Source organism: Jaculus jaculus, chromosome 5 (genome assembly GCF_020740685.1).
Source record: "Jaculus jaculus isolate mJacJac1 chromosome 5, mJacJac1.mat.Y.cur, whole genome shotgun sequence".
NCBI classification, from domain to species: Eukaryota; Metazoa; Chordata; class Mammalia; order Rodentia; family Dipodidae; genus Jaculus; species Jaculus jaculus.
In genome coordinates, this window is record NC_059106.1 from 37,116,936 (window position 1) to 37,138,627 (window position 21,692).

The window sequence follows — 21,692 nt, forward strand, 5'->3', positions numbered from 1 at the left end:
TGGTGGTTCTTTAGAGCCGTGCGAGTCACGCTTGAGTCCGGGTCTTGGGGGCGCGAGGCGTTCGTGGACCATGTCCTGGCTCTTCGGCATAAATAAGGGCCCCAAGGGCGAAGGCGTAGGACCTCCCCTTCCCTTGCCGCCCGCGCAGCCCGGCGCTGAGGGCGGGGGCGACCGTGGCTCCGGAGACCGACTGGCTCCCAAGGACAAATGGAGCAACTTTGACCCGACGGGCCTGGAACGCGCGGCCAAGGCGGCGCGCGAGCTGGAGCACTCGCGTGAGTGCGGCGTGCTGGGTGCAGGGGGCCGAGGGCCCAAGCAAACTGGAAGCTGCTTAAGGAGGCTCCAGCTTTGGTGTCTTACCTAAGGGCACACCAGGTGGCTGTCCGCAGCCCCACTTTTCAGGTGATCTGAACGTCCCTGGCAGTCTCTTGGCCAGAGCCATCTAGCGTGCTGGGAGACCCACGTCTTCTCACCTCTCTAAACCTTTCAATTGTCCACGCAACGGACGAGGCCGGTTTAGAAAGGCTTTTAGAGGTGCAGCTAACTTGTGGTACAGCGGGCCTCGGCTGGGCGCGTGCTTGTTCTTGTTCGTCCACGTGGGGCAGAACAAAGCATGGTCAGATCAGGGGTGGCGTGTAAGTGGTGGTCAGCATTGGTTTTCCTTGTAAATAGGGAAGCATACTTGAAAGCCATTTTATTTTAATGAGAATATAGCAGATTTTGCATCTATAATTGGAATACAGCATTCCACTCTGGATTGTGGGGGTATTTGTAAAGACAGACATGGTTCAACATAGACTGCACCTCCCTAAGACCAGATCTTTTCCACAATCTTCGTTTGTTCCCTGATGTTTACAGTTTGTCTTAAGGTGTTAGTTAAAGAGCCTTTTCTGCATCCTTTTCTGACCCTGCAGGGTCTTCTGTGAGTGCTGCATGCCTCCATCACTGTCCCTTTTTGTGGAGTCTGTCCTGGTGTGTACTCTGCATTTTCATTTCTGCCATGCTCAGTGGCATCAGTGCTAGCCGGGATTTCTTCCAGTCCTCTTAGCCTATGTCCATCTTCCCCAGATATTTCATGCCTATCTGATATTCCTCTGGATGCACTCCTAGGTTCCCAGATTCCTAGTCTTTTGGCCTTGTATCAGGGTCTGCAGGGTTGGCTTGAGCTTGCTGCATTGGCCCCACTGTCTTCTCTAGGCCAGTGGAAGCTGTCTTCAGTGACCTTCCTTCTCGGTTCCTCTGGACCTAGCCTAATGTTGCCTTGTTCTCAGAACTTGCCCTAGGCACTTGAGCATCTCTGATACACTGCTTCTCGTACCGGATGATGTTGTAATCAGTTAGGAAGGTCACATGGTCACCAAACCTGTACGTGCTTTATTTTTTGTTCTTCCGGGGAAGGAAATGGCCTTAAAGTTAGCCAAGCTTGCCAAAAGTCACATTGAGAGAAAAAAGGGCTTCTGGGATTTAGTTCCAGTTTTGTTGGATGTGACACTAAGACATTTCTTGTCTGCTGTGCTAGGATGAGAACCCAGGAAGCTGTTACTCCTTCCAGACCTTCACAGTCAGTGAGGGTTGTCAAAGAGCCCTCCCATCCCTTCATGGTCTGTTAAACACTTGGCTTTGAAGTACCTTGCTGCTTCTTTTGTTTTTCTTTTTTTTTTTTGGCTGGGGGGGAGTAGTAGGCTGACCTGGAATTCACTTAGTCTCAGGGTGGCCTCAAACATAATGGCTATCCTCCTACTTCTGTCTCCCAAATGCTGAGACTAACAGCATGCCCCACCAAACCCAGCTCTCATTGCTACCTCTTGGTGGATCCTTTCATCATCCATCCTGGTCAGTGAAGACCATGTTGTTTGGAATGTGGCCTTAGAAGGTCCTTCTCAAGCTCTGACACTGTTGGCTGAGTTCACCTCAAACTTTATGCAGTGCACAGACTGATCCCAGATGCTAAGGAATCCACCATGGTAGATGGTAGGTGGGTTGTACCTACCATAATCTTTCTTGTCTTGGGTTATTTTACCTTGAGGAAGCACACTCAGACCTTTAACAAATGTCAAAATCTGGCTAATGAAGCTGGGTGTGCTGGCGCATGCCTTTAATCCCAGCACTCAGGAGGCAGAGGTAGGAGGATCGCTGTGAGTTTGAGACCACCCTGAGACCACATAGTGAATTCCAGGTCAGCCTGAGCTATAGTGAAACCCTTCCTCGGTAGGGGGGAAGGGGAAGGAGGACAAAAGAAAAAATCTGGCTAATGACATGCTTGTAGTGGTTGGGTACTGAGATTGCAGCTATTGCAGTTTACCTTAAAAGTTTTTTTTTTTTTTTTTTTTTTTTAAGAGAGCTGAGTGTGCTGGCACATGCCTTTAATTCCACCACTTGGGAGGAGACTCTACGAAAAACAAAAACCAACAACAAAAAGACATATAGCCATCAACAAATCCACAAGATGCAATAAATAATACCTGTCAGTAGTAAACAGACACCAGGCAGTAAGCCATGACCACTGCAAAATGGCACTAATACATTTGCTGCTTTTTTTTTTTTTGGTATTTCACTAAAGATGTTTGTTTATAAAGTTTGTAGGTCGACAGTTCAATTCCTCAGTCATTTACATAAAGTCAGACAAGTTTCTTTTTGTAGTAGCAAAAGACCCTGGCATACATGCATGTACGTGCACACATGTGAGTGCACATGCATGCACACATACACATACATGCACACATAAACTACATTAATAAAAATTTTAAAATAAGAATAAAGAGTCAGTTTGGTGGTGCACGCCTTTAATCCCAGCACTTGGGAGACAGATAGGAGGATCGCTGTGAGTTCAAGGCCACCCTGAGACTACATAGTGAATTCCAGGTCAGCCTGGGCTACAGCGAGACCCTGCCTTGAAAAGCCAAAATAATGATGATAATAATAATAATAAAAGAAGTAACTATGAGCAAGGGAAGACTATTGTGGGCCAGCTTTCTGTGACTGGAACAAATGCCAGAGACAATGAGCTCATAAAAAGAAGAGTTTATTTTGGCTCGCAGATCTGGAGGTTTCAGCCTTTCTTTTGACCTTGTTGCATGGGTTGGTGGCCTTACATGATAGCAAAGGTGCTCATGCCATGGCTATGGAAGCCAAACAAAGAGAAGAGGAATAGACTAGGGCTTACAATTCCCTTAGGGCATGCCCCTATCAACTGAATACTTCCTATGAGGCCCCACTTCTGGGTTCTATCACTTCCAAGTATGCCAGGCTGGGGACCAAATTTTTATCACATTTTAGATTCCAGACTATAGTAACTGGTCAATGGCCAGATTTGTGCCTGAATTTATCAAGTTCCCTTTGCTGAGGCGGGGAGTGCTCTGCAGAGAAAGAGGGCAGTAAAGAGAACAAGTGCTGCTTATACACAGCCAGCTACATGTCACACATGCTGGAGGTGACACACAGGTTTTCACCATTTTTCTTAGAAGTGAGCTTCCTCATCTTCTTTTCTCCTTTCCCAGTCTGCTCCAGTTTTTTGTGTTTTGCCCTGGACATTGTAATACAGTTGCTTCTAACCCTACTTCCATTCTCATGTAAGGCCACATGTGTGTAATTGACAAAGTGGCCCATTTATAACTCAAGTTCTTGAAGTTCTGGTCGGGCATGTTGGTATACACCTTTAATCTCAGCACTTGGGAGGCAGGAGTAGGAGGAGCACCGTGAGTTCCATGACAGCCTGAGACTACATAGTGAGTTCCAGGTCAGCCTGGGGGGGAAAAAAAAGAAAAATTATAGAATGTGGTGGTTTAAGGAGCAAGCCAGGGACATTGTGGCATTAAGTGTGGGCTGCTGTGTGATCACTCCCTCCCTCCACCTTTGAAACTCCACTCTTCATATCACCTCCCCCTCTCAATCAGTCTCTTTTAATTTGTTGTCATGATCTTTTCCTTCTGTTATGATGGTCTTGTGTAGATAGTGTCAGGCACTGTGAGGTCATAGATCTCCAGACCATTTTGAGTCTGGAGGAGCATGTTATAATAAGTCCTACTCTTCCTTTGGCTCTTACATTCTTTCTGCCACCTCTGCTGCAATGGACCCTGAGCCTTGGAGGGTGTGATAGATATTTCAGTGCTGAGCACTCCTCTGTCACTTCTCAGCCCCATGGTACCTTCTGAGTCATCGTCACAACTGGTTTTATATGATATTAGGGATCAAACCCAAGGCTTCATGCATGCTAGGTGAGCACTCTGTCAACTGAACTTCATCCCCAGCCTCTCCAAATTTTCTGTTGGAGGTTAGGCAGCAGCTTTGGAGGGAAGGATCATCATGCAAAGTCTGGACAAGGGTGGTCAGGTGAAGCAGGTTGAGAAGGCAACACAGGTGTTTTTTTTTTTTTTTAAAGGTAGGATCTCACTCTAGCTCAGGCTGACCTGGAATTCACTATTTACTCTCAGGGTGGCCTTGAACTCATGGTGATCCTCCTACTACCTCTGCCTCCCAAGTGTTGGTCTTAAAGGCGTGCACTGCCACGCTGGGCTCAGGTGCCTTTTTTGCTTAGTTGTTTGTTTTATTTGGGAGGGGGATTGTGTGTGTGCTTTGAGGTTGTATCTCAGTCTAGCCTGGGTGGACCTGGAGCTCACTCTGTAGCCCAGTCTTGTCTCAAATTCATGAAGATCCTTCTACCTCAGCTTCCCAAGGGCTGGAATTAAAGGTGTACACCACTGTGCCTGGCACAAGTGCTTTAAGATTAAGATGAAAATGGTTCCTTACAAAATCCTTTGGCACCAGTGAGCGCTCCTCTTGCTGGCCACACATGGGTATCTGTTATCAGTCTAACATCCAATATCCTAATACCCTCTGTCCTGTTTCCCTATATCCCACAGGCCATGCCAAGGAGGCACTGAGCCTGGCACAGATGCAGGAACAGACGCTGCAGCTAGAGCAGCAGTCTAAGCTTAAGGTGAGCTGTGGGTGATGTCATCGGAGGACCTAAGGAATGTGCTTACAGACAATAGGTCCATGATCACATTCTTGGTTCTGTAAAAGATGTGACCGTGTCTCTGCAGTAAAGCTGGTATAGGTTGTAGGTGAGGCATGTTTGGACTTCCTGAGAGCAGGGGATGTTGAAATTCTTTTTTGGGGGGTGGGTGTGGAGAGGGTGATTGAGGCTTACTGTATAGCCTAGGCTGGCCTCCCAAGTACTAGGATTATAGATGTGCACCAACACTCCCAGCTCCTTTATTGAAATTACTTGCTTTTCTGCAATCAGCAGGAATCTATTTAAATTACACTCCCAGCTCCTTTATTGAAATTACTTGCTTTTCTGCAATCAGCAGGAATCTATTTAAATTATCTCTTTACTTATTTATTTGCATGTGTGTATCTGCACACGTGTGTGTGTGTGTTTGTATATGGGCAAGCCAGGGCTTCTTGCAATGAACACCAAATGCTTCTTGTGAATGGCTTATGTGGGCAGGTTGGGGATTGAACCCAGGCAGGCCGACTTTTGCAGGTAAGCTGCTGAGCCATTTTCCTAGCCCTTGACAGGACTCTTGATGCCAGAGTGAATTAAACAGAGATGAATTAAATAGGCTGTGTCCTTAGTACTTGGTTGTTGTATAGCACAGTTGAAGTTGTGAGCTCGGGTCAAGGGAGTGGCTTGGTATCTCTAAGTATCTGGTCTTACCTCTTTGTCCAGGCCAAGAGCCCAGTTAGCCCATGTGGATGTTTATTCAGACCAAATTTTCAGAAGTGTCTTCCGTCATACCCCAGACTGCTTCACACACTGGCTGTAGTGATGTCACTGTCCTGTAGCCTATAGCTCCAAGGAACAGGCTGTGGAGGGTGACTCACATTGACATCCTGAGTGGTGTATTCTACAGGAATATGAGGCTGCTGTGGAGCAGTTGAAGAGTGAGCAGATCCGAGTGCAGGCTGAAGAAAGGAGGAAGACTCTGAGTGAAGAAACAAGGCAACACCAGGCTGTAAGGGCTCAGGGAGGACTAGGGTGATGTGGGTAGTGGGGTACAATTTTGGATCTTTTAGTTATGGACCAACTAATTTACTGGGTGTTAGCTGGAGCACCATTGTACAACTACCTCAAAGCCCATAGATCCTCACAGTTAAAGCCTGTTACACCTGCATGTTTGTGGGAGGCAGTAGCTTACCTAAAGCCCTGACACCCACTGGAGGCTGGGTTCATATCATTTTCTGACCCTTCTAGTTGCATCTCAGGGCAAGATATGTCCTTACTGTTGTCTTCTTCCCTAGAGGGCCCAGTACCAGGACAAGCTGGCCCGACAGCGCTATGATGACCAGCTGAAGCAGCAGGTGAGCAAGGCACACCTCCTCTGAAAGTCATGCACTGTCCTCACCAGAGCACAGGAGACTATGGGACTGAATTCACCGGTGAGAACACAGGCATTGTTTTCTGATGAGAGCAGCTGGTCCTAGGTGAACTTTCCCGAACAGTGGTATGCATAGGCATATGTACACTTGTGGACCCATGTTTGGATGGGCATGCCCAGGCATGCAGATAGGGATATTCATCTGCAGAGACTCACTTGTATATGATGGCATATGTGCACAGATGTGTGCAGTTGTACACATAGGCTCATACCTTCCTGTGCAGCTCATGCAGCAAAGGGGGTTTTCCGCCCATGCTGAGAGTTCTTGCCAGGTGAGACCTTTTGTAGCACCCACCTGACCAAGGAGGTGTGTGATTAGCTGAGGGCAGGGTCTCTAAACAGTCTAAAGCCTGGGTGGCTCTTCTTGGTCAATGCTTGCGTCTTTTTTTTAAATATATTTATTTATTTTCTTTATTTTTTAGTTTCATTTATTTATTTTTTTTAAAATTTTTATTAGTATTTTCCATGATTATAAAAAATATCCCATGGTAATTCCCTCCCTCCCCCCCACACTTTCCCCTTTGAAGTTCCATTCTCCATCATATTACCTCCCCATCACAATCTTATTTATTTATTTGACAGAGAGGAAGAGAAAGGGGGAGAATGGGTGCGCCAGGGCCTCCAACCACTGCAAACAAACTCCAGATGCATGTGCTACCTTGTACATCTGGCTTACGTGGGTCCTGGAGAATCAAATCAGGATCCTTTTGGCTTTGCAGGCAAACGCCTTAACTGCTGAGCCATCTCTCCAACCCAATGCTGGCTTCTTGCTACAGGCTTGAGTTCGTTGAGATTTTTCAAATGCTTTGTTTTCTAGGGCATTGTAGTAGATCAGTAGACAGAGAATAGAGTGAACCAGTGGACAGCCATGCTGGTAACACTGCAATAGGGACTGTTTCTTTGCCTAGCAGGTGGGTAGCTCTGGAGCCATCCCTTCGGGTTGTGTGTGCCCTGGGCCATCATCAAACGTGCCTGTATTGGAGCATATAGGCTGCAAGTTCCCTGGTATTCTTCAGATGGGCAGAAGCCTTTTTGGAGCAACTGCAACCTCTTGCTTGACTTGGTGGGACTTTTTTTTTTTCCAGTTTTTTCGAAGTAGGGTCTCACTCTAGCCCAGGCTGACCTGGAATTCACTATATAATCGCAGGTGGCTTCAAACTCATGGCAATCCTCCTACCTTGGCCTCCCAAGTACTGGGATTAAAGGCATGCACTGCCATGCCTTGGCTTCTGACTTTTTTTTTTTTTTTTTTTTTGCTTATTTAGGTAGGTAGGGTTTTTCTCTACTCCAGTCTGACCTAGAATTTTAGAATTTACTATGTAGTCTCAAGGTGGCCTCGACCTCACAGTGATCCTTCTACCTCTGCCTTTGAAATGCTTGGATTAAAGGTATGTGCCACCATGTGTGGCCTAAAAAAATTCCTTTTTAAAATTTGTATCTGGCCAGGTCAGCCTAGGCTAGAGTGATATGATATCATACCTTAAAAACTAGTAAAAAAAAAATTTTTGCATCTGTGTGTGTCTGGGTTTGTGAGAGTCTCTTGTTATTGCAGAATTGAACTTGGGCTGGCAGGCTTTGCAAACAAGTGCTATTAACTGCTAAGCCATCTTCCCAGCACCATTTTTTTGTTTGTTTGTTTGTTTATTTTCAAGGTAGGTTCTCACTCTCACCCAGGCTGACCTGGTTTTCACTTTGTAGTGTCATGGTAGCCTCAAACTCATGGCTATCCACTTGGTTTTATTAAGTATTTATTATACTTTACTTTTCGAGGTAAGGTCTCACTCTGGTACAGGCAGACCTGGAATTCACTTTGTAGTCTCAGAGTGGCCTTGAACTCATGGAGATCCTCCTACCTCTGCTTCCCGAGTGCTGTCATTAAAGGTGTGCACTACCATGCCTGGCAAATATTTATTGTATTTTGAGAGAGATAAGAGTGGGGGGGGGGAATGAGATATGGGTATGTGTGTCAGAGTCTCCTGCTACTGCAAGTGAATTCTAGATGCGTGCAACACTCTGCATCTGGCTTTATGTGGGTACTGGGCAATCGAACCCTGGGCATCAGACTTTGTTAGTAAGCACCTTAAATCATTGAGCCATCCCTCTAGTCCCTATTTTTGATATTAAAAGCTGTTACCTTTCTGTGTCTCCTCAGCAACTTCTCAATGAAGAGAATTTACGGAAGCAAGAAGAGTCTGTGCAGAAGCAGGAGGCCATGCGGCGAGGTAGGGGATTGCCTCTGGGTGGTGCAGGAGGCTCAGAGGTGAGCTACAGTCACCTAGAAGATGTGGCTATGTTGATCGTTTCAGTCCCTAAGGAACACCTACACTGTGGTTGAAACCCCAGCTAAGAACTGCATTTGTAATGTGTGCTTCACAACCAAAGGCAACTGGGTGTGCAAACATCTGCTTCTGGTGTTAGGCTTCATCTGCAGTTCAGCTCCTCCTGAGTTTGTGCAGTTCTGGAGCTGGTTAAGTTGCATGGGAATATTGTCCAACTTAATCTACTGTGGGACAATTTCATTTTTGTTTTTTTTTTTTTTTTTCCTTTTTTTCCCCCTTGAGGTAGAGTCTTGCTCTAGCCCATGCTGACCTGGAATTTACTATGTAATCTAAGGCTGGCCTGGAACTCACAGCAATTCTCCTTACCTCTGTCTCCCAAGTGCTGGGATTAAAGGTGTGTGCCACCTCGCCTGACCAGAACTTCAGGAACTCGTTATAAATGGGCACACACATTTGGCCCCACATCAGAATGGCATTCCCATCTCAGGATGTATTAGGGAGGGTTAGAAGCAACTGTGTTGGTGCCATTTTGCAGTGGTAATGGCTTATTGCCTGGTATTTGCTCTTACTGCTAACAGACAGGCACATTATTTAATGCATCTTAGGGATTTTCTGGTATTTGATGGCTATGTGTCAGTTTAAGTGGGTTTCTGTTGTGCTTCTCTACATTTTGTTTGTTTCTTTAAACATGTCCTAAGAAGGGTGGCAGCATCTGTTTTCAGGAGACCTTCATCTGCCAGAAGGGCTGATCCTGGGGTATAGTTTGCACACTTAAGACAGTATACTCACCATTCCTGATGCATGCAGTGCCTAGTTCTGTGTACACATCAGCAGTGTGGGCAGAGGTGAACTGAATGCTACTCTCCTTTTCTTTTCCTGGGGCAGCCACTGTGGAGCGGGAGATGGAGCTTCGACATAAGAATGAAATGATGAGAGTGGAAGCTGAGGCCCGAGCCCGGGCCAAGGCTGATAGAGAAAATGCAGACATAATCCGAGAGCAGATCCGCCTGAAGGCTGCTGAGCATCGCCAGACCATCTTGGAATCCATCAGGTGAGGATACATCCAAAGGCTAGTGGCTGCTGCCTGTCCTGTTCTCCCTGGTTGTAATTGTTGTATTTTACTGGTCACTAGTGGCTCCCAAGGTCCTACAGCTCTGGGTCAGCATGTTGGTGGGAGGCTCTCTGACCCCATCTTGGCAGACCTCTTTGAACTTACCTTTGGGGATGACCCTGACAGTCTAAGGATGCTTAACTAGGTTCTTGTCCTTGACTGTCTCTTGCCATGTTTAGCATTCCCCCCCCCCCCCCAATTGCTCCTAGTCTGGTGATTGTTTTTCTACTTTCAGGACAGCTGGTACTTTGTTTGGTGAAGGATTCCGTGCTTTTGTGTCTGACTGGGACAAAGTGACAGCCACGGTGTGTATAACGTGTTCCTGGGGTATGAGCCTGATGAGCTCTGGGGTATAGTTTGTGGGATTCTCCCTGTGAGGCCCAGCTTTCATTTGCTGGATGAGGAGACATCTGTTGTATCAGCACAGAGCAGCCAAGCTTGAGCTGCAGTAGCTGTTCCTTAACTATAGTGAGGGAGTTGGAGAGATAGCTCAGCACTTAATTTTGTTGCTGGAAAGTCTGAATAGCACAACCTAATGAATCTTATTATTGTTATTTTGGTTTTTCAAAGTAGGTCTGGCTCTAGCCCAGGCTGACTTGGAATTCAGTATGTAGTCTCAGGGTGGCCTTGAATTCACTGCAGTCCTTCCTATCTCTGCCTCCTAAATACTGGGATTAAAGGTGTGTGCCACCATGCCTGGCTGGGGATGTCTTCTCAAAGAAGGTAGACCACAGAAAACTCCTGATGTCCACACACATGCCCATACATGCCTAAATTAACAAATTAATAATTTTTGAAAAAAGACAGCAGTGTTGGGCATGGCCCTTATGGGCTTCCATGTACTCAGCATCTCTGCAGAGCTACATTCATTTGTTGCAGCCTTTGCTTTGCAGAATGTTGCAAAGCACAGGGAAATAGTGTGATAAAGGTACTGGTGATAGTTTTTTACCTCGTCTGTCCTGTGCAATTGAGCACTGACTGGCTGAGGTATAGATCCAGGGACTCAGCCAGAGCCCAGTATGGGCTACATAAGATTCTAGATGCCTCTTAAATCAGGATTAGCTGTAGGGCAGAAGTTTGGCATAGACTGCTGTCTTTCTGTTCTAGGTGGCTGGATTGACACTACTGGCTGTTGGGGTCTATTCTGCCAAAAATGCCACTGCTGTTGCGGGTCGATACATTGAAGCTCGGCTGGGGAAGCCATCGCTGGTGAGGGAGACCTCCCGCATCTCAGTGCTGGAGGCATTGAGGCACCCTGTACAGGTATGGCTGCAGTGAAACCCAGGTTCTACATCCTTGCCAGACATCTTCCAATAAAAAAGTGGTTCACAATTTCTTTCCCCTCTCTTTTACATGAACAATACCCGCTCTCTGTCTTCTGTATGTTGGTGTGAGTGTTTTCTCTTCCATAAATGCTGTATCATCAGAGCTTGTTGAATTAGTGTTATCTACTGATATGACTGCCCCTGGGTGCCCTTTGCTCTTCATAGACCTGGTTCTATCCTTCTGTCATAGGTCTGAAAGGAGCTCGACAGCTCACTATGTCCCTTGAGCTGAGCTGCTCCCCTTGACTGGCCTGTAGCTCAGGCTGTACTCCATGGTGATCTTCCTACCTTATCCTTTACGCCCATCCATATGTATGTGAGCCACCATGCCTACCTCAGGTCAAATAAGATCTGTACCTTAAAAAAAATAAAAGGCCTAAAGCTGATAAGCTGGGTATGGTGATGCACACATTTAATCCCAACATTGGGGAGGTTGGGGTTGGAGGATCTCTGCTTTGGAGGTCAGCCCGGGGTTGTGTGAGACCCTGCTTTAAAAAAAAGGGGGTGGGCTGGAGAGATGGCTTAGCGGTTAAACACTTGCCTATGAAGCCTAAGGACCCTGGTTCAAGGCTCCACTCCCCAGGACCCACATTAGCCAGAGGCATGAGGGGCACATGCGTCTGGAGTTCGTTTGCAGTGGCTGGAGGCCCTGGCGCGCCCATTCTCTCTCTCTCTATCTGCCTCTTTCTCTCTCTGTCACTCAAATAAAAATAAACAAAAATTAAGAAAAAAGAAAAAGAAAAATTCTTGGTATCACCCAAAGTCCAACTCCAATATGTCTCCAGCTTTGACACTGGAGTCCTGGCATATCACTGTAGTTCTGTGTGTAGCCAACTCTTTTATTTTATTTTATTTTTTTTGGTTTTTCAAGGTAGGGTCTCACTCTAGCCCAGGCTGACCTGGAATTCACTACAGAGTCTCAGGGTGGTTTTGAACTCAAAGCAATCCTCCTACCTCTGCCTCCTGAGTGCTGGGATTAAAGGCATGTGCCACCACACCCAGTCTTTTTTTTTTTTTTTTAATTTTTATTAGCATTTTCCATGATTATAAAAAAATATCCCACGGTAATTCCCCCCCCCCCCCACTTTCCCCTTTGAAATTCCATTCTCCAAAGCCTTTTTTTTTTTTTTTTTTTTTTGGTTGCCAACTCTTACTCCCTACAGGTCAGTAGACGACTCTTCAGCAAGCCTCAGGATGCGCTAGAGGGTGTTATCCTCAGTGTAAGTTAATGTGGCAGCCGGGGTCTGGAAGGGTTGTCTGGGTCCCAGGGCTGGGGAGCTGCAATATCCATGTGATCCTTGTGCTGACTGCTTTTGGCACTCATAATACATGTTGCTATCAACTGAACCTGCATTCAGCTGCCCTTTAGGCCACTCTAGGGTCCACATGGGATAGACTACAACATAACACCCAAGGCTATCTGTGGGCTGAGGAACCAGGTTCCCCAAACCACATCTACCCTGGCAGCCCATCCTGGAGGCAAGAGTACGAGACATTGCCATAGCAACAAGGAACACCAAGAAGAACAAAAGCCTGTACAGGAATGTTCTTATGTATGGACCACCAGGGACTGGCAAGACACTATTTGCTAAAGTAAGAATACCTGGTTGTGTGGGTGGCACAGGGTACTGCTGGGCATCTCACCCTGGGGGTGGGTTCCTGTCACTGGCCCTCACAACACTAGTGCATGAAGGGCCCACCTCAGCTCTTCTGGTGGGGAACTGCCCTGGGCAGGGTGGGCTGGTGGAGCTGTGGGCTTGCCAGTTGGGGAGGGAACATCTGCTCTGTTTCCCCTGCCCCTTCCTGCCCAGAAACTCGCACTGCACTCAGGCATGGACTACGCCATCATGACAGGCGGGGACGTGGCCCCCATGGGGCGGGAGGGTGTGACCGCCATGCACAAGGTCTTCGACTGGGCCAGCACCAGCCGACGAGGGTGAGAGTACTTCCATACAAACGTGGTCCAGTTTCTGTGTGCCTGCCAGGCTCCCTTGATTAGGCCCTATTGTCGTCTTGTTGTCATGTCCTCCAGGCTTTGTGGGAGGCATGGGAAACTTCTAGCCTGTAAAGATTTCTGGGGGTGGGAGCTTGCTGTTGGTGGTTATGGTGCCTCTAATACAAGGGGGGCTGCCAATCAGATATAACTAGTGCCAGAAGTAAGTGGCTCACTCACATGGGAAAGGGGGTTGGATTGGGGCTTATAGTTGTATCCCTTGAAAGTATGCCTATGTGCTGTGTGTGCACAGATGAGTGTGTGACAGATGAGTGTGTGAGTGGGTTTTTTTTGTTTGTTTGTTTGTTTTTCTTTTTTGGTTTTTGAGGTAGTTTCACTCTAGCCCAGGCTGACCTGAAATTCACTATGTACTCTCAGGGTGGCCTCAAACTCATGACAATCCTTCTTTTGCCTCCTAAGTGCTGGGATTAAGGGCATGCGCCACCCCAACTGGTTTAAAATATTTATTTATTTATTTTGGTTTTTCGAGGTAGGGTCTCACTCTAGTACAAGCTGACCTGGAATTTACTAATGTAGTCTCAGGGTGGCCTCAAACTTATGACAATTCTTCTTTTGCCTCCTGAGTGCTGGGATTAAAGGCCTGTGCCACCATGTCCGGCTTTTTAAAATTTTTTTGAGGTAGGTTCTTGCTGTAGCCCATGCAGATTTGGAATTCACTCTGTAGTTTCAGGGTGGCCTTGAACTCATGGTGATCCTCCTCCTCCCTCTTGCCTCCTGAGTGCTGGGATTTTAGTGTGCCACCACACTGCACTTTTTAAATATTTTGTTTATTTATTTGAGAGAAAGAGGTAGATAGAATGGATGCAGGGCCTGTAGCTACTGTAAATGCACTCCAGATGCATATGTCACTTTGTGCATCTGGCTGTCATGGGTACTGGAGAATCAAACCTGGGTTAAGGCAAATGCCTTAAACACTTAGTGATCTCCCCAGCCCTTTTTTTTTTTCTTTTTCTTTTTAAATAAGTAGTTTATTTATTTATTTATTGGTTTTTGTTTTGTTTTGTTTTGTTTTTTGAGATAGGGTCTCGCTGTGGTCCAGGCTGACCTGGAATTGACTATGTAGTCTCAAATTGTCCACTAACTCTTGTCAATCCTCCAACCTCTGCCTTCCGAGTGCTGGGATTAAAGTTGTACACCACCACACCCAGCCTTTTTTTTTTTGGTTTTCCAAGGTAGGGTCTCTCTCGAGTCCAGGCTGACATGGAATTCACTATGTATTTCTCAGGGTGGCCTTGAACTCATGATAATCCTCCTACCTCTGCCTTCCGAGTGCTGGGATTAAAAGTGTGCACTACCACACCTGGTTTATTTATTTATTTGAGAGAGAAAGAAGCAGAGTCACTGCAAACTCCAGATACTTGTGCCACTTTATATATTTGGTTCTATGTGGGTACTGGGGAATCAAACCCGGGCCATCAGGCTTTGCAAAAAATTGTCTTTAACTGCTTAGGCATCTCTCCAGCTTTTTTCCCCCTCTTTGGAAGTAGGTCTCACTCTAGTGTGGGCTGACTTGGAATTCACTATAGTCTTAGGCTGGCCTTGGATTCACGACAATCCTGTCTCTGCTTCTGGAGTGCTGGAATTAAAGACGTACACCACCATGCCCAGCTGAATATGTTTCTTTATGTTAAGTCCTCTGAACATTAGCTGAGAATTCATACAACTCCTATAGTATGAAATGGCTAGCCTCATTTGTCCTTTGCATCGCCACATGTCTTGATTATGTCTACATTTCTGGCCTTTGTCCATTCACTTTTTTTTTTTTTTTTTTTTTTTGATGTAGGGTCTCACTCTGGTCCAGGCTGACCTGGAATTCACTATGTAGTCTCAGGGTTGCCTTGAATTCACAGTGATCCACCTACCTCTGCCTCCCAAGTGCTGGGATTAAAGGTGTGCACCACCACGCCCGGCTTGTCCATTTACTTTTTAAAAAATACAGTTTTTATCTATCTCTCTATCTTCCATCTGAGAGACTTGAGTGAGTGAATGCCTTTTGCCACTGAAGACAAATTTCAGTGCATGTTCCAATTTGTGCATCTGGCTTTACATGGGTATTGGTGAATTGAAAACAGGCCAGCAGGCTTTGCAAACACATTTAACCACTGAGCCATCTCTCCAGCCCCTCTTTCATTTTATTTATTTTTATTATTTTTTTTTTTTATTTTTTTATTTTTTTGAGGTAGGGTTTCACTCTAGTCCTGGCGTGGAATTCACGGTAGCCTCGAACTCAAGGCAATCCTCCTACCTCTGCCTCCCAAGTGCTAGGATTAAAGACGTACACCACCTCACCTGGCTCCCCCTTTCATTTTAGATGACCCCCTCCCCCTGGTGCTGCTCCTGTACAGCCCAGTCCCTGTTCCTGCATGTCTTGGGGCCTTGAGTAAGAACTGTGAGTAGGAGGAGCATTCTGTCCACCACACACCATTAGAGCTGCAGGTTGGGCTTCCAGTGTTTGAGTTCTTGTGAGCTGTCATTTTACTGAACCAACATGTTAAGAGTCCCTCATAGGGCAGGGCCTGTGCTCTGAGGAGCAGCTTTTGCTAGGGATTGGTTCCATACAGCCTGCTGCTTCTGGGAGCTTTCAGATGCTGGCTTGTCTTGTGGCATCCAAGCATTCCCTTTCCTACCTGACTCCCTTCTGGTTCACAGCCTCCTGCTGTTTGTGGATGAAGCAGATGCTTTCCTTAGGAAGCGAGCAACTGTGAGTATTCTGGAACTCTAAATACCTGTAATAGGTGACCAAGGCTGGGTCTTTTGAGCTTTGAGGATCATGCCTGAGGATGTCATGTTGCCCAGAGCAAGGAGGGGCTAAGCTTTCCATTCTGGCCCAGAGATGAAGCTGCTATTCAGATATACTTTCTTACAAGTTTGCTTGCAAGTGGAAGTCACATCTGCAGGGGACTGAAGCAGGGCTTTGTGCATGCCCTAAACACGTGCCCCTCACAAGCCATATCAGCCCTCTGCAACAATTATGAATCAGTCAGAAAGTACGTTTTGGCTGTCCGGGTCAGGGCCCATAGTCTATCCCCAGCCTGGGTCCCCAACAGTGGCTTCTCTGGTTACTGCCCTTTCTTTATTTATAAAACTGCTTCTCAGGCTAGAGACTGATCTTGGAACTTTCTCTCCCCAGGAAAAAATAAGTGAAGACCTCAGGGCTACCCTGAATGCATTTCTGCACAGGACGGGCCAGCACAGTAGCAAGTAAGGGCAACCTCACTCTCCATCTCCCTGTGGACAGTGCGTGTAGTCCTCATGAGGGGACTCTAAGGCACTGCCCAGGCATACCAGCTGCTAAGAGGCAGGGCTGAGAATCTAGCACATAGTATTTTGGCAGTTATTTGGGTTGGTCTTGGTGTCCTCACAGGGAAAGACTTGAGAGTCCAGTTCAGGAAGGCAATAGAGATCACTCTCATACCTTGTGGTGTCCAGCTGTCCATTCTATGTGCTGCTGAGCTAAGACCCTCCTATTATTTGAGGCTTTCCTGTGATTACTGGAGGCTGTGTGGGGTTGAGGCTGCATATGAGCCTGGGGCATTGGCTTTTCCTAGGAGTTGGTACTCGATCAGGTCCCAAGTATCTTGGATAGAGAATGGATGGATCCTTGGCCTTTGTTTGAGATACTTGTCCTGGGGTGACATCTGGGCCTTTGGAAGAGATCCCAGTTTAAGCCATTTCCCTGGAGTACCCTAGAAGTCATTGTAAAAATGCCCACCTCAGACCAGACATGCCAAAATTCCCTAATCCTGTCCTTAGCTTATTGATAACCCAAGGAGAACCCCACCTTCTAATCAGCCTGTGAGTACTTTCTCACAGACATTCCCTCACTGGCTGTGGCTGCTGTCTGGCCCAGGCCTTTCTGAAAAGGCAACGCTGGGCTCCCGCCGAACAGAGTTGATGCCTCCACTTAGCTATGCTAGGCCCTACCTCATGTGGACAGGTATTGCTCCCAGACACTGGAGTCTCACCCTATTCCTGAACACTTAAGAGGGAGATGTCCTGTTGATGCAAACCTGTTGGGCTGGGCATTGGGAAGAAGTGATTTGGGGGTAGCAGTAGAATATTAGGCTAACAAGCTGACTTAGCACAGACTACAAATGGGCCTGTTGTGACTGAGTGGCTGGGTCTTCCTGGGGTTTTCTGGACTAAAAACTTATCAAGGAAGTGGGTATGATGATACACACCTTTAATCCCAGCCCTTGGGAGGCAGAAGTAGGAAGATCACTTAGTTCAAGCCACCCTGAGACTACAGTGAATTCCAGGTCAGCCTGAGCTAGAGTGATACCCTACTTCGAAGAAAAAAAAAAAGAAAGAAAGAAAGAAAGGAGGTTATGAAGGATAAACAACTGCCAACCTGCCAACAGCAATTCTTCTAAAAGTTTACCTGAGGTTTAAAAGTCCCTCTTGGTCCTGAACAGCCTTTGCTTGGCCAGGCCCTCAGCAGGTGCTCTGATGTCTACAGGTTCATGCTGGTTCTGGCCAGTAACCAACCCGAGCAGTTTGACTGGGCTATCAATGACCGCATTGATGAGATGGTCTGCTTTGCCCTGCCACAGCGGGAGGAGCGGGAGCGCCTGGTGAGAATGTATTTTGACAAGTATGTCCTTAAGCCGGCTACAGAAGGAAAGCAGTAAGTGTCCAGCCCCATGGGGTCCCCTATTAACCCAGCTTCTTGTCTGGGCACTTCTATTTATCTGGGGTTTAGGTCATCTGTATGGGGTCATATTCTGTACATATGACCTGGCAGAAGTGATTCTGTCAGGTGGGCCTTATCTGGGGATACCTGCCAGCCTGTCCGACAGTCTCATCATGCACTTATATGAAGTGCTTGGGTCAACGTGGGTGGCAAGGCAAGGGAAAGTGGCACCCTTCAGAGTTTGAGCCTCTTCTGCCAAGTCTAGGGGTGGCTGGTTACCGCTTTCTGCTGTTGAACAAGTGCCAGGACTCACACTGTCCAGCTGCACATCTGCCTTACCACTCCTGGTTGCTGCTCTGGGTACCTATTCTCATGCTCTTGGCCGAGTCAGGGAGAAGCCAGTGAATGAGGCCTAGTCAAATGGCCTTGGTGCTAGCTGCAACCCCTCACTGTTATGTCTAGCATACTCTGGTGTGTCCCATCAGCAGAAGCTGCTCTGTTTTCAACCATCTCCTGGGGCCCAGACTTTGCAGCATCCAGGCTCCATGTCCTTCCATAACCTGACCTGAATCCCTCCTACTGCCCGTTGGTATTCTCCTTTCTGGGGAAACTGACTTATCCCTGCTGTTCCCCACTTAGCCTAGCTAGGTGACATGTATGCTCCAGCCCCAGCCTAGGAAATGCAACATGGTGTTCTGTATTTACTTTTCAGGAGTGATTTTTGTGGCTTGCAGTCAGACATTACTGCTGGAAACTAAGAATGCAGGGTTTTCAACCAACTGATCCCCTCTCTCCCCCTTCCCTTCTTCCCTTTCCTGAGATCTTTCCTGCCTAGTTAATGCTCATTGCTGGGTAAGCATTTAACTGGCATCTGCTCTTTGAGTGCTGAGTATATAGATGTTTGCTGGGTCCAGAGTGAGTAGGAGGTGGGAGCAGATTGTGAAAGTAGAGCCCTACCTGTCCCCAACCCCTGGCTCCTCCTGCAGGATGATGGAATGTGTCTAGATGGTTAGGAAGGAAGGCCAAGGACATTAGGCAGAGTTTGCCTCATTCAACCAGGGCTGTGCAGAAGAGCCTACCGAGAATGCCTGTTACAGGCAGTGGCACTTGACACGATGTTGGACAGCCTTGCTTCTGAAATCCCAGCTCCCTTTGTGTGGAGCCATAGCAACCCTGGGCCCACTTGGGAACTCTTCCTCCAGGCGTCTGAAGCTGGCCCAGTTTGACTATGGGAAAAAGTGCTCTGAGGTTGCTCAGCTGACGGAGGGCATGTCGGGCCGTGAGATTGCTCAGCTTGCTGTGGCATGGCAGGTGAGTCAGAGCCCTGGAGCTCTACCTGTTCTGCACACCCCCTCCCCACTCCCCAGAGTTTCTGTTGAAAGATGTTCTGTGTTCTATGTGTGGTCATGGGTGTAGCCCTTGCTTCCACTCTGGCTACCTTACAAAAGCTGTTGCATCTCTCATGGGAGAATGGGGCAATGTTATCAGTGGCTGAGCCTGTTCTGACCCAGATCTGAGGTGCTGTTGCAGTCATGGTAGGAAAAATATTCCAGGTTCTCTGGGGCAGGTGGGAAGGAAGAAAGCTGCTCTTCCGGGTTATTAAGACAATAGCCGAGGAGTGCTGCGCTCTGCTCTAGATTGACAGATGCTCATGCACGGGTACTCTTGGGTGTTTGTCTTTTTAGACAGGTTCATTGTGGAATGTAACGGGGGGGGGGGGGGGGAGCAGCAATGTTGTCTTCCTAGACCAGGCAAGGACACTGTTGGGTTAAAACACACATGCCAGAATTGCTTCTCTTGCCATGAAGCCTGGAGCAGGGAGACAGCCCCACACAGCAGTGCTGGGGAAGCATCCAGGGAGCGTGTGTGTGTGTGTGTGGTGTTGCCAAGAAAAACCATGTTAATAAGGTGGAAAGTGCTGTGGCCACCTCATTTTTGCCAGCTTCCACATGTCCCTGGAGCCTGCTGTCTGGTCAAGAGACAACTTAACCACTTAGTAGTACTTTATTATACCTACTTAAGTTTGGACTTTGTAGCCTAGGTACAGGCAGACAGTGTTAGTCAGAATGAGCTGGCTTAGCTGCTGTAACAAATGCCTTACATTGAAGGTTTCAGCCATTTGTGGCTAGTCGACTCTGATCTGTCCTCTCAGGAACCAGGTCTGTTTCCATAAGTAAGTGCAGAACAGGGAATTTGGCACAGTAAAAGTGGGCTGCTTAAACACCTGGAAATTGTGTTTCCACAATTTAGGAGGCTGAAGTCCAAAGGTCAGCATCAGCATGGTCAGGTCCTGGTGAGGATTCTTCCCTAGTTGGCAGTGGCCATGTTGTTGCTGGGTCCTCCTGGGGTTGAGAGCATAATTAATTCCTTGTTAGCGTGAAGCATGATCTTTAAATGTAGCACCTGTAGGAGTACCAGGGTCTTGGTGGGAGTATCAAGGCTTTCATATGTTAAATATAAAGGGCAGGGGATTAAAACGCCTAACCCATTCCAGTAGATTAGGCTTGGTTCACAAAACATCCAAGACAGTTTGTCTCCCTCCCTCTCTACATGTGTTATTGGCCAGAGCCGTGACAAGCCAACCAAGGGCCTGGCAAGGGAAAGCTGGGAATGCGCCCTGGGGTCCTTTCTAGACATGACTGGTCACTGGTTGGTCACCCAGACTGAGACAGATCAGTGTAGACCTTTCATGGGAGAGGAACAAGAGATAGAGGGGTCTAGTCACAGGACTGCCCATGTCCCACCAACTCTGGAGTAGGCATGGTTGCTGTGACCACAAGTCCTCAGAGACTTGCATTGGCACATCACATAAATTTCTGCTCTCCAGCTTCTAAGTGCATATGCAAGTTCCTGACTCTGTAGTCTTTACCTGTAGAGATTTGTTGGCCCTTTATTGAAAAACAGAATTTACCATCGTAACCATCTTTAAGCGAGCAATGTAGCGGCATTGAGCACATTGACAGTGTTGTGCACCCCACCTACTTCCAGAACTTCCTCATGCTCCCAAATTGAAATCCCACGCTCAGAACTCTAGCTCTCTCACCCTTGCTGCCAGGCAGTCTATGCTTACCCTGACTGAGGGACTCTAGGGACCTCCTGATGTTGAAGCAATTTTATTCTCTTGTGCACTAGTGTGATGGCTTCAAGGTCCAGCCATGCTGTAGCAGATACCAGGATCTCCAGTTTCCATGTAGACTAGTGCTTATCATATGTGCAAAGCATATTCTGCTCATCCATTTGCCTGCTATGGTCACTTGCATTGGTTAGGCTTTTCAGATATGTGAATAATGCCACTTAGTACATGGGTGACAAATACCTCTTCGGTCCCTGTTTTTTGTTTGCTGTTTTTAAGTTATTTATTTGAAAGAAGAGTATAGGCACACCAGGGCCTCCTGCTGCTGCAAGCAAACTGCAGCTAACTCCACAAGCTATGCAGGCAAGTGCCTTCAACCGCAGAGCCATCTTCCTAACCTTAGTCCCTGCTTTTAATTCTTTTGTATACTCCCAGAAGTGAGATTGGATTGCAGTGATTTTAGTCTATTGTGAGAGGAGCCATCAAGCTGCTTTCCCCATGGCAGTACCACTTTCAGTCCCAGCAGCAGTGCATAGAGACTCGTTTCTTCATAGGCTCATCCACACTTGCTATCTTTTGCTTTTTTTTTGATAGCAATCTTAATCCTTGTGGATATGAGGTGTTTTAATGGTTCTGTATGGATTTGCATTTTCCCTATACTCAGTGGTCCTATATGTCTTAGGATAAATTCCTTTGTCCATTTTGATCTTTATTTTGTTTTTGTTTGTCAAGGTAGGGTCTCACTCCAGCCCAGGCTAACCTGGACTTCACTGTTTAGCTTCAGACTGGCTTTGAACTCACAGTGATTCTCCTTCCTCAGCCTCCAAAGTGTTGAGATTAAAGGCATGTGCCAACACACTGGGTCTTTCATTAT

At 47.1% G+C, this 21,692-nt stretch overlaps 2 protein-coding genes across 4 annotated transcripts in view; one reads left to right on the plus strand and one right to left on the minus strand.

Moving 5' to 3' along the window:
- LOC101610525 (ATPase family AAA domain-containing protein 3) overlaps positions 1-21,692 on the plus strand; it is a 24,732-nt gene continuing 3,040 nt past the window's right edge. Inside the window, exons 1-15 of one of the 3 annotated variants that reach the window (XM_004657415.3) lie at positions 1-275; positions 4,860-4,936; positions 5,859-5,960; positions 6,247-6,306; positions 8,536-8,605; positions 9,548-9,713; positions 10,009-10,078; positions 10,881-11,036; positions 12,262-12,318; positions 12,566-12,691; positions 12,910-13,034; positions 15,762-15,813; positions 16,243-16,313; positions 17,572-17,739; positions 18,948-19,056. In XM_004657415.3, the coding sequence (XP_004657472.1) occupies positions 71-275; positions 4,860-4,936; positions 5,859-5,960; positions 6,247-6,306; positions 8,536-8,605; positions 9,548-9,713; positions 10,009-10,078; positions 10,881-11,036; positions 12,262-12,318; positions 12,566-12,691; positions 12,910-13,034; positions 15,762-15,813; positions 16,243-16,313; positions 17,572-17,739; positions 18,948-19,056 (1,614 nt within the window). In that variant the 5' untranslated portion in view covers positions 1-70. Of the gene's footprint in view, positions 276-4,859; positions 4,937-5,858; positions 5,961-6,246; positions 6,307-8,535; positions 8,606-9,547; positions 9,714-10,008; positions 10,079-10,880; positions 11,037-12,261; positions 12,319-12,565; positions 12,692-12,909; positions 13,035-15,761; positions 15,814-16,242; positions 16,314-17,571; positions 17,740-18,457; positions 18,776-18,947; positions 19,057-21,692 lie in introns of those variants that run through there. The other 2 variants (XM_045151205.1, XR_006637287.1) reach the window with 2 other exon arrangements.
- Tmem240 (transmembrane protein 240) overlaps positions 19,731-21,692 on the minus strand; it is an 11,250-nt gene continuing 9,288 nt past the window's right edge. Inside the window, exon 5 of the transcript XR_006637288.1 lies at positions 19,731-20,087. The gene's annotated coding sequence lies outside the window, so the exon portion shown is untranslated. The remainder of the gene's footprint in view (positions 20,088-21,692) is intronic.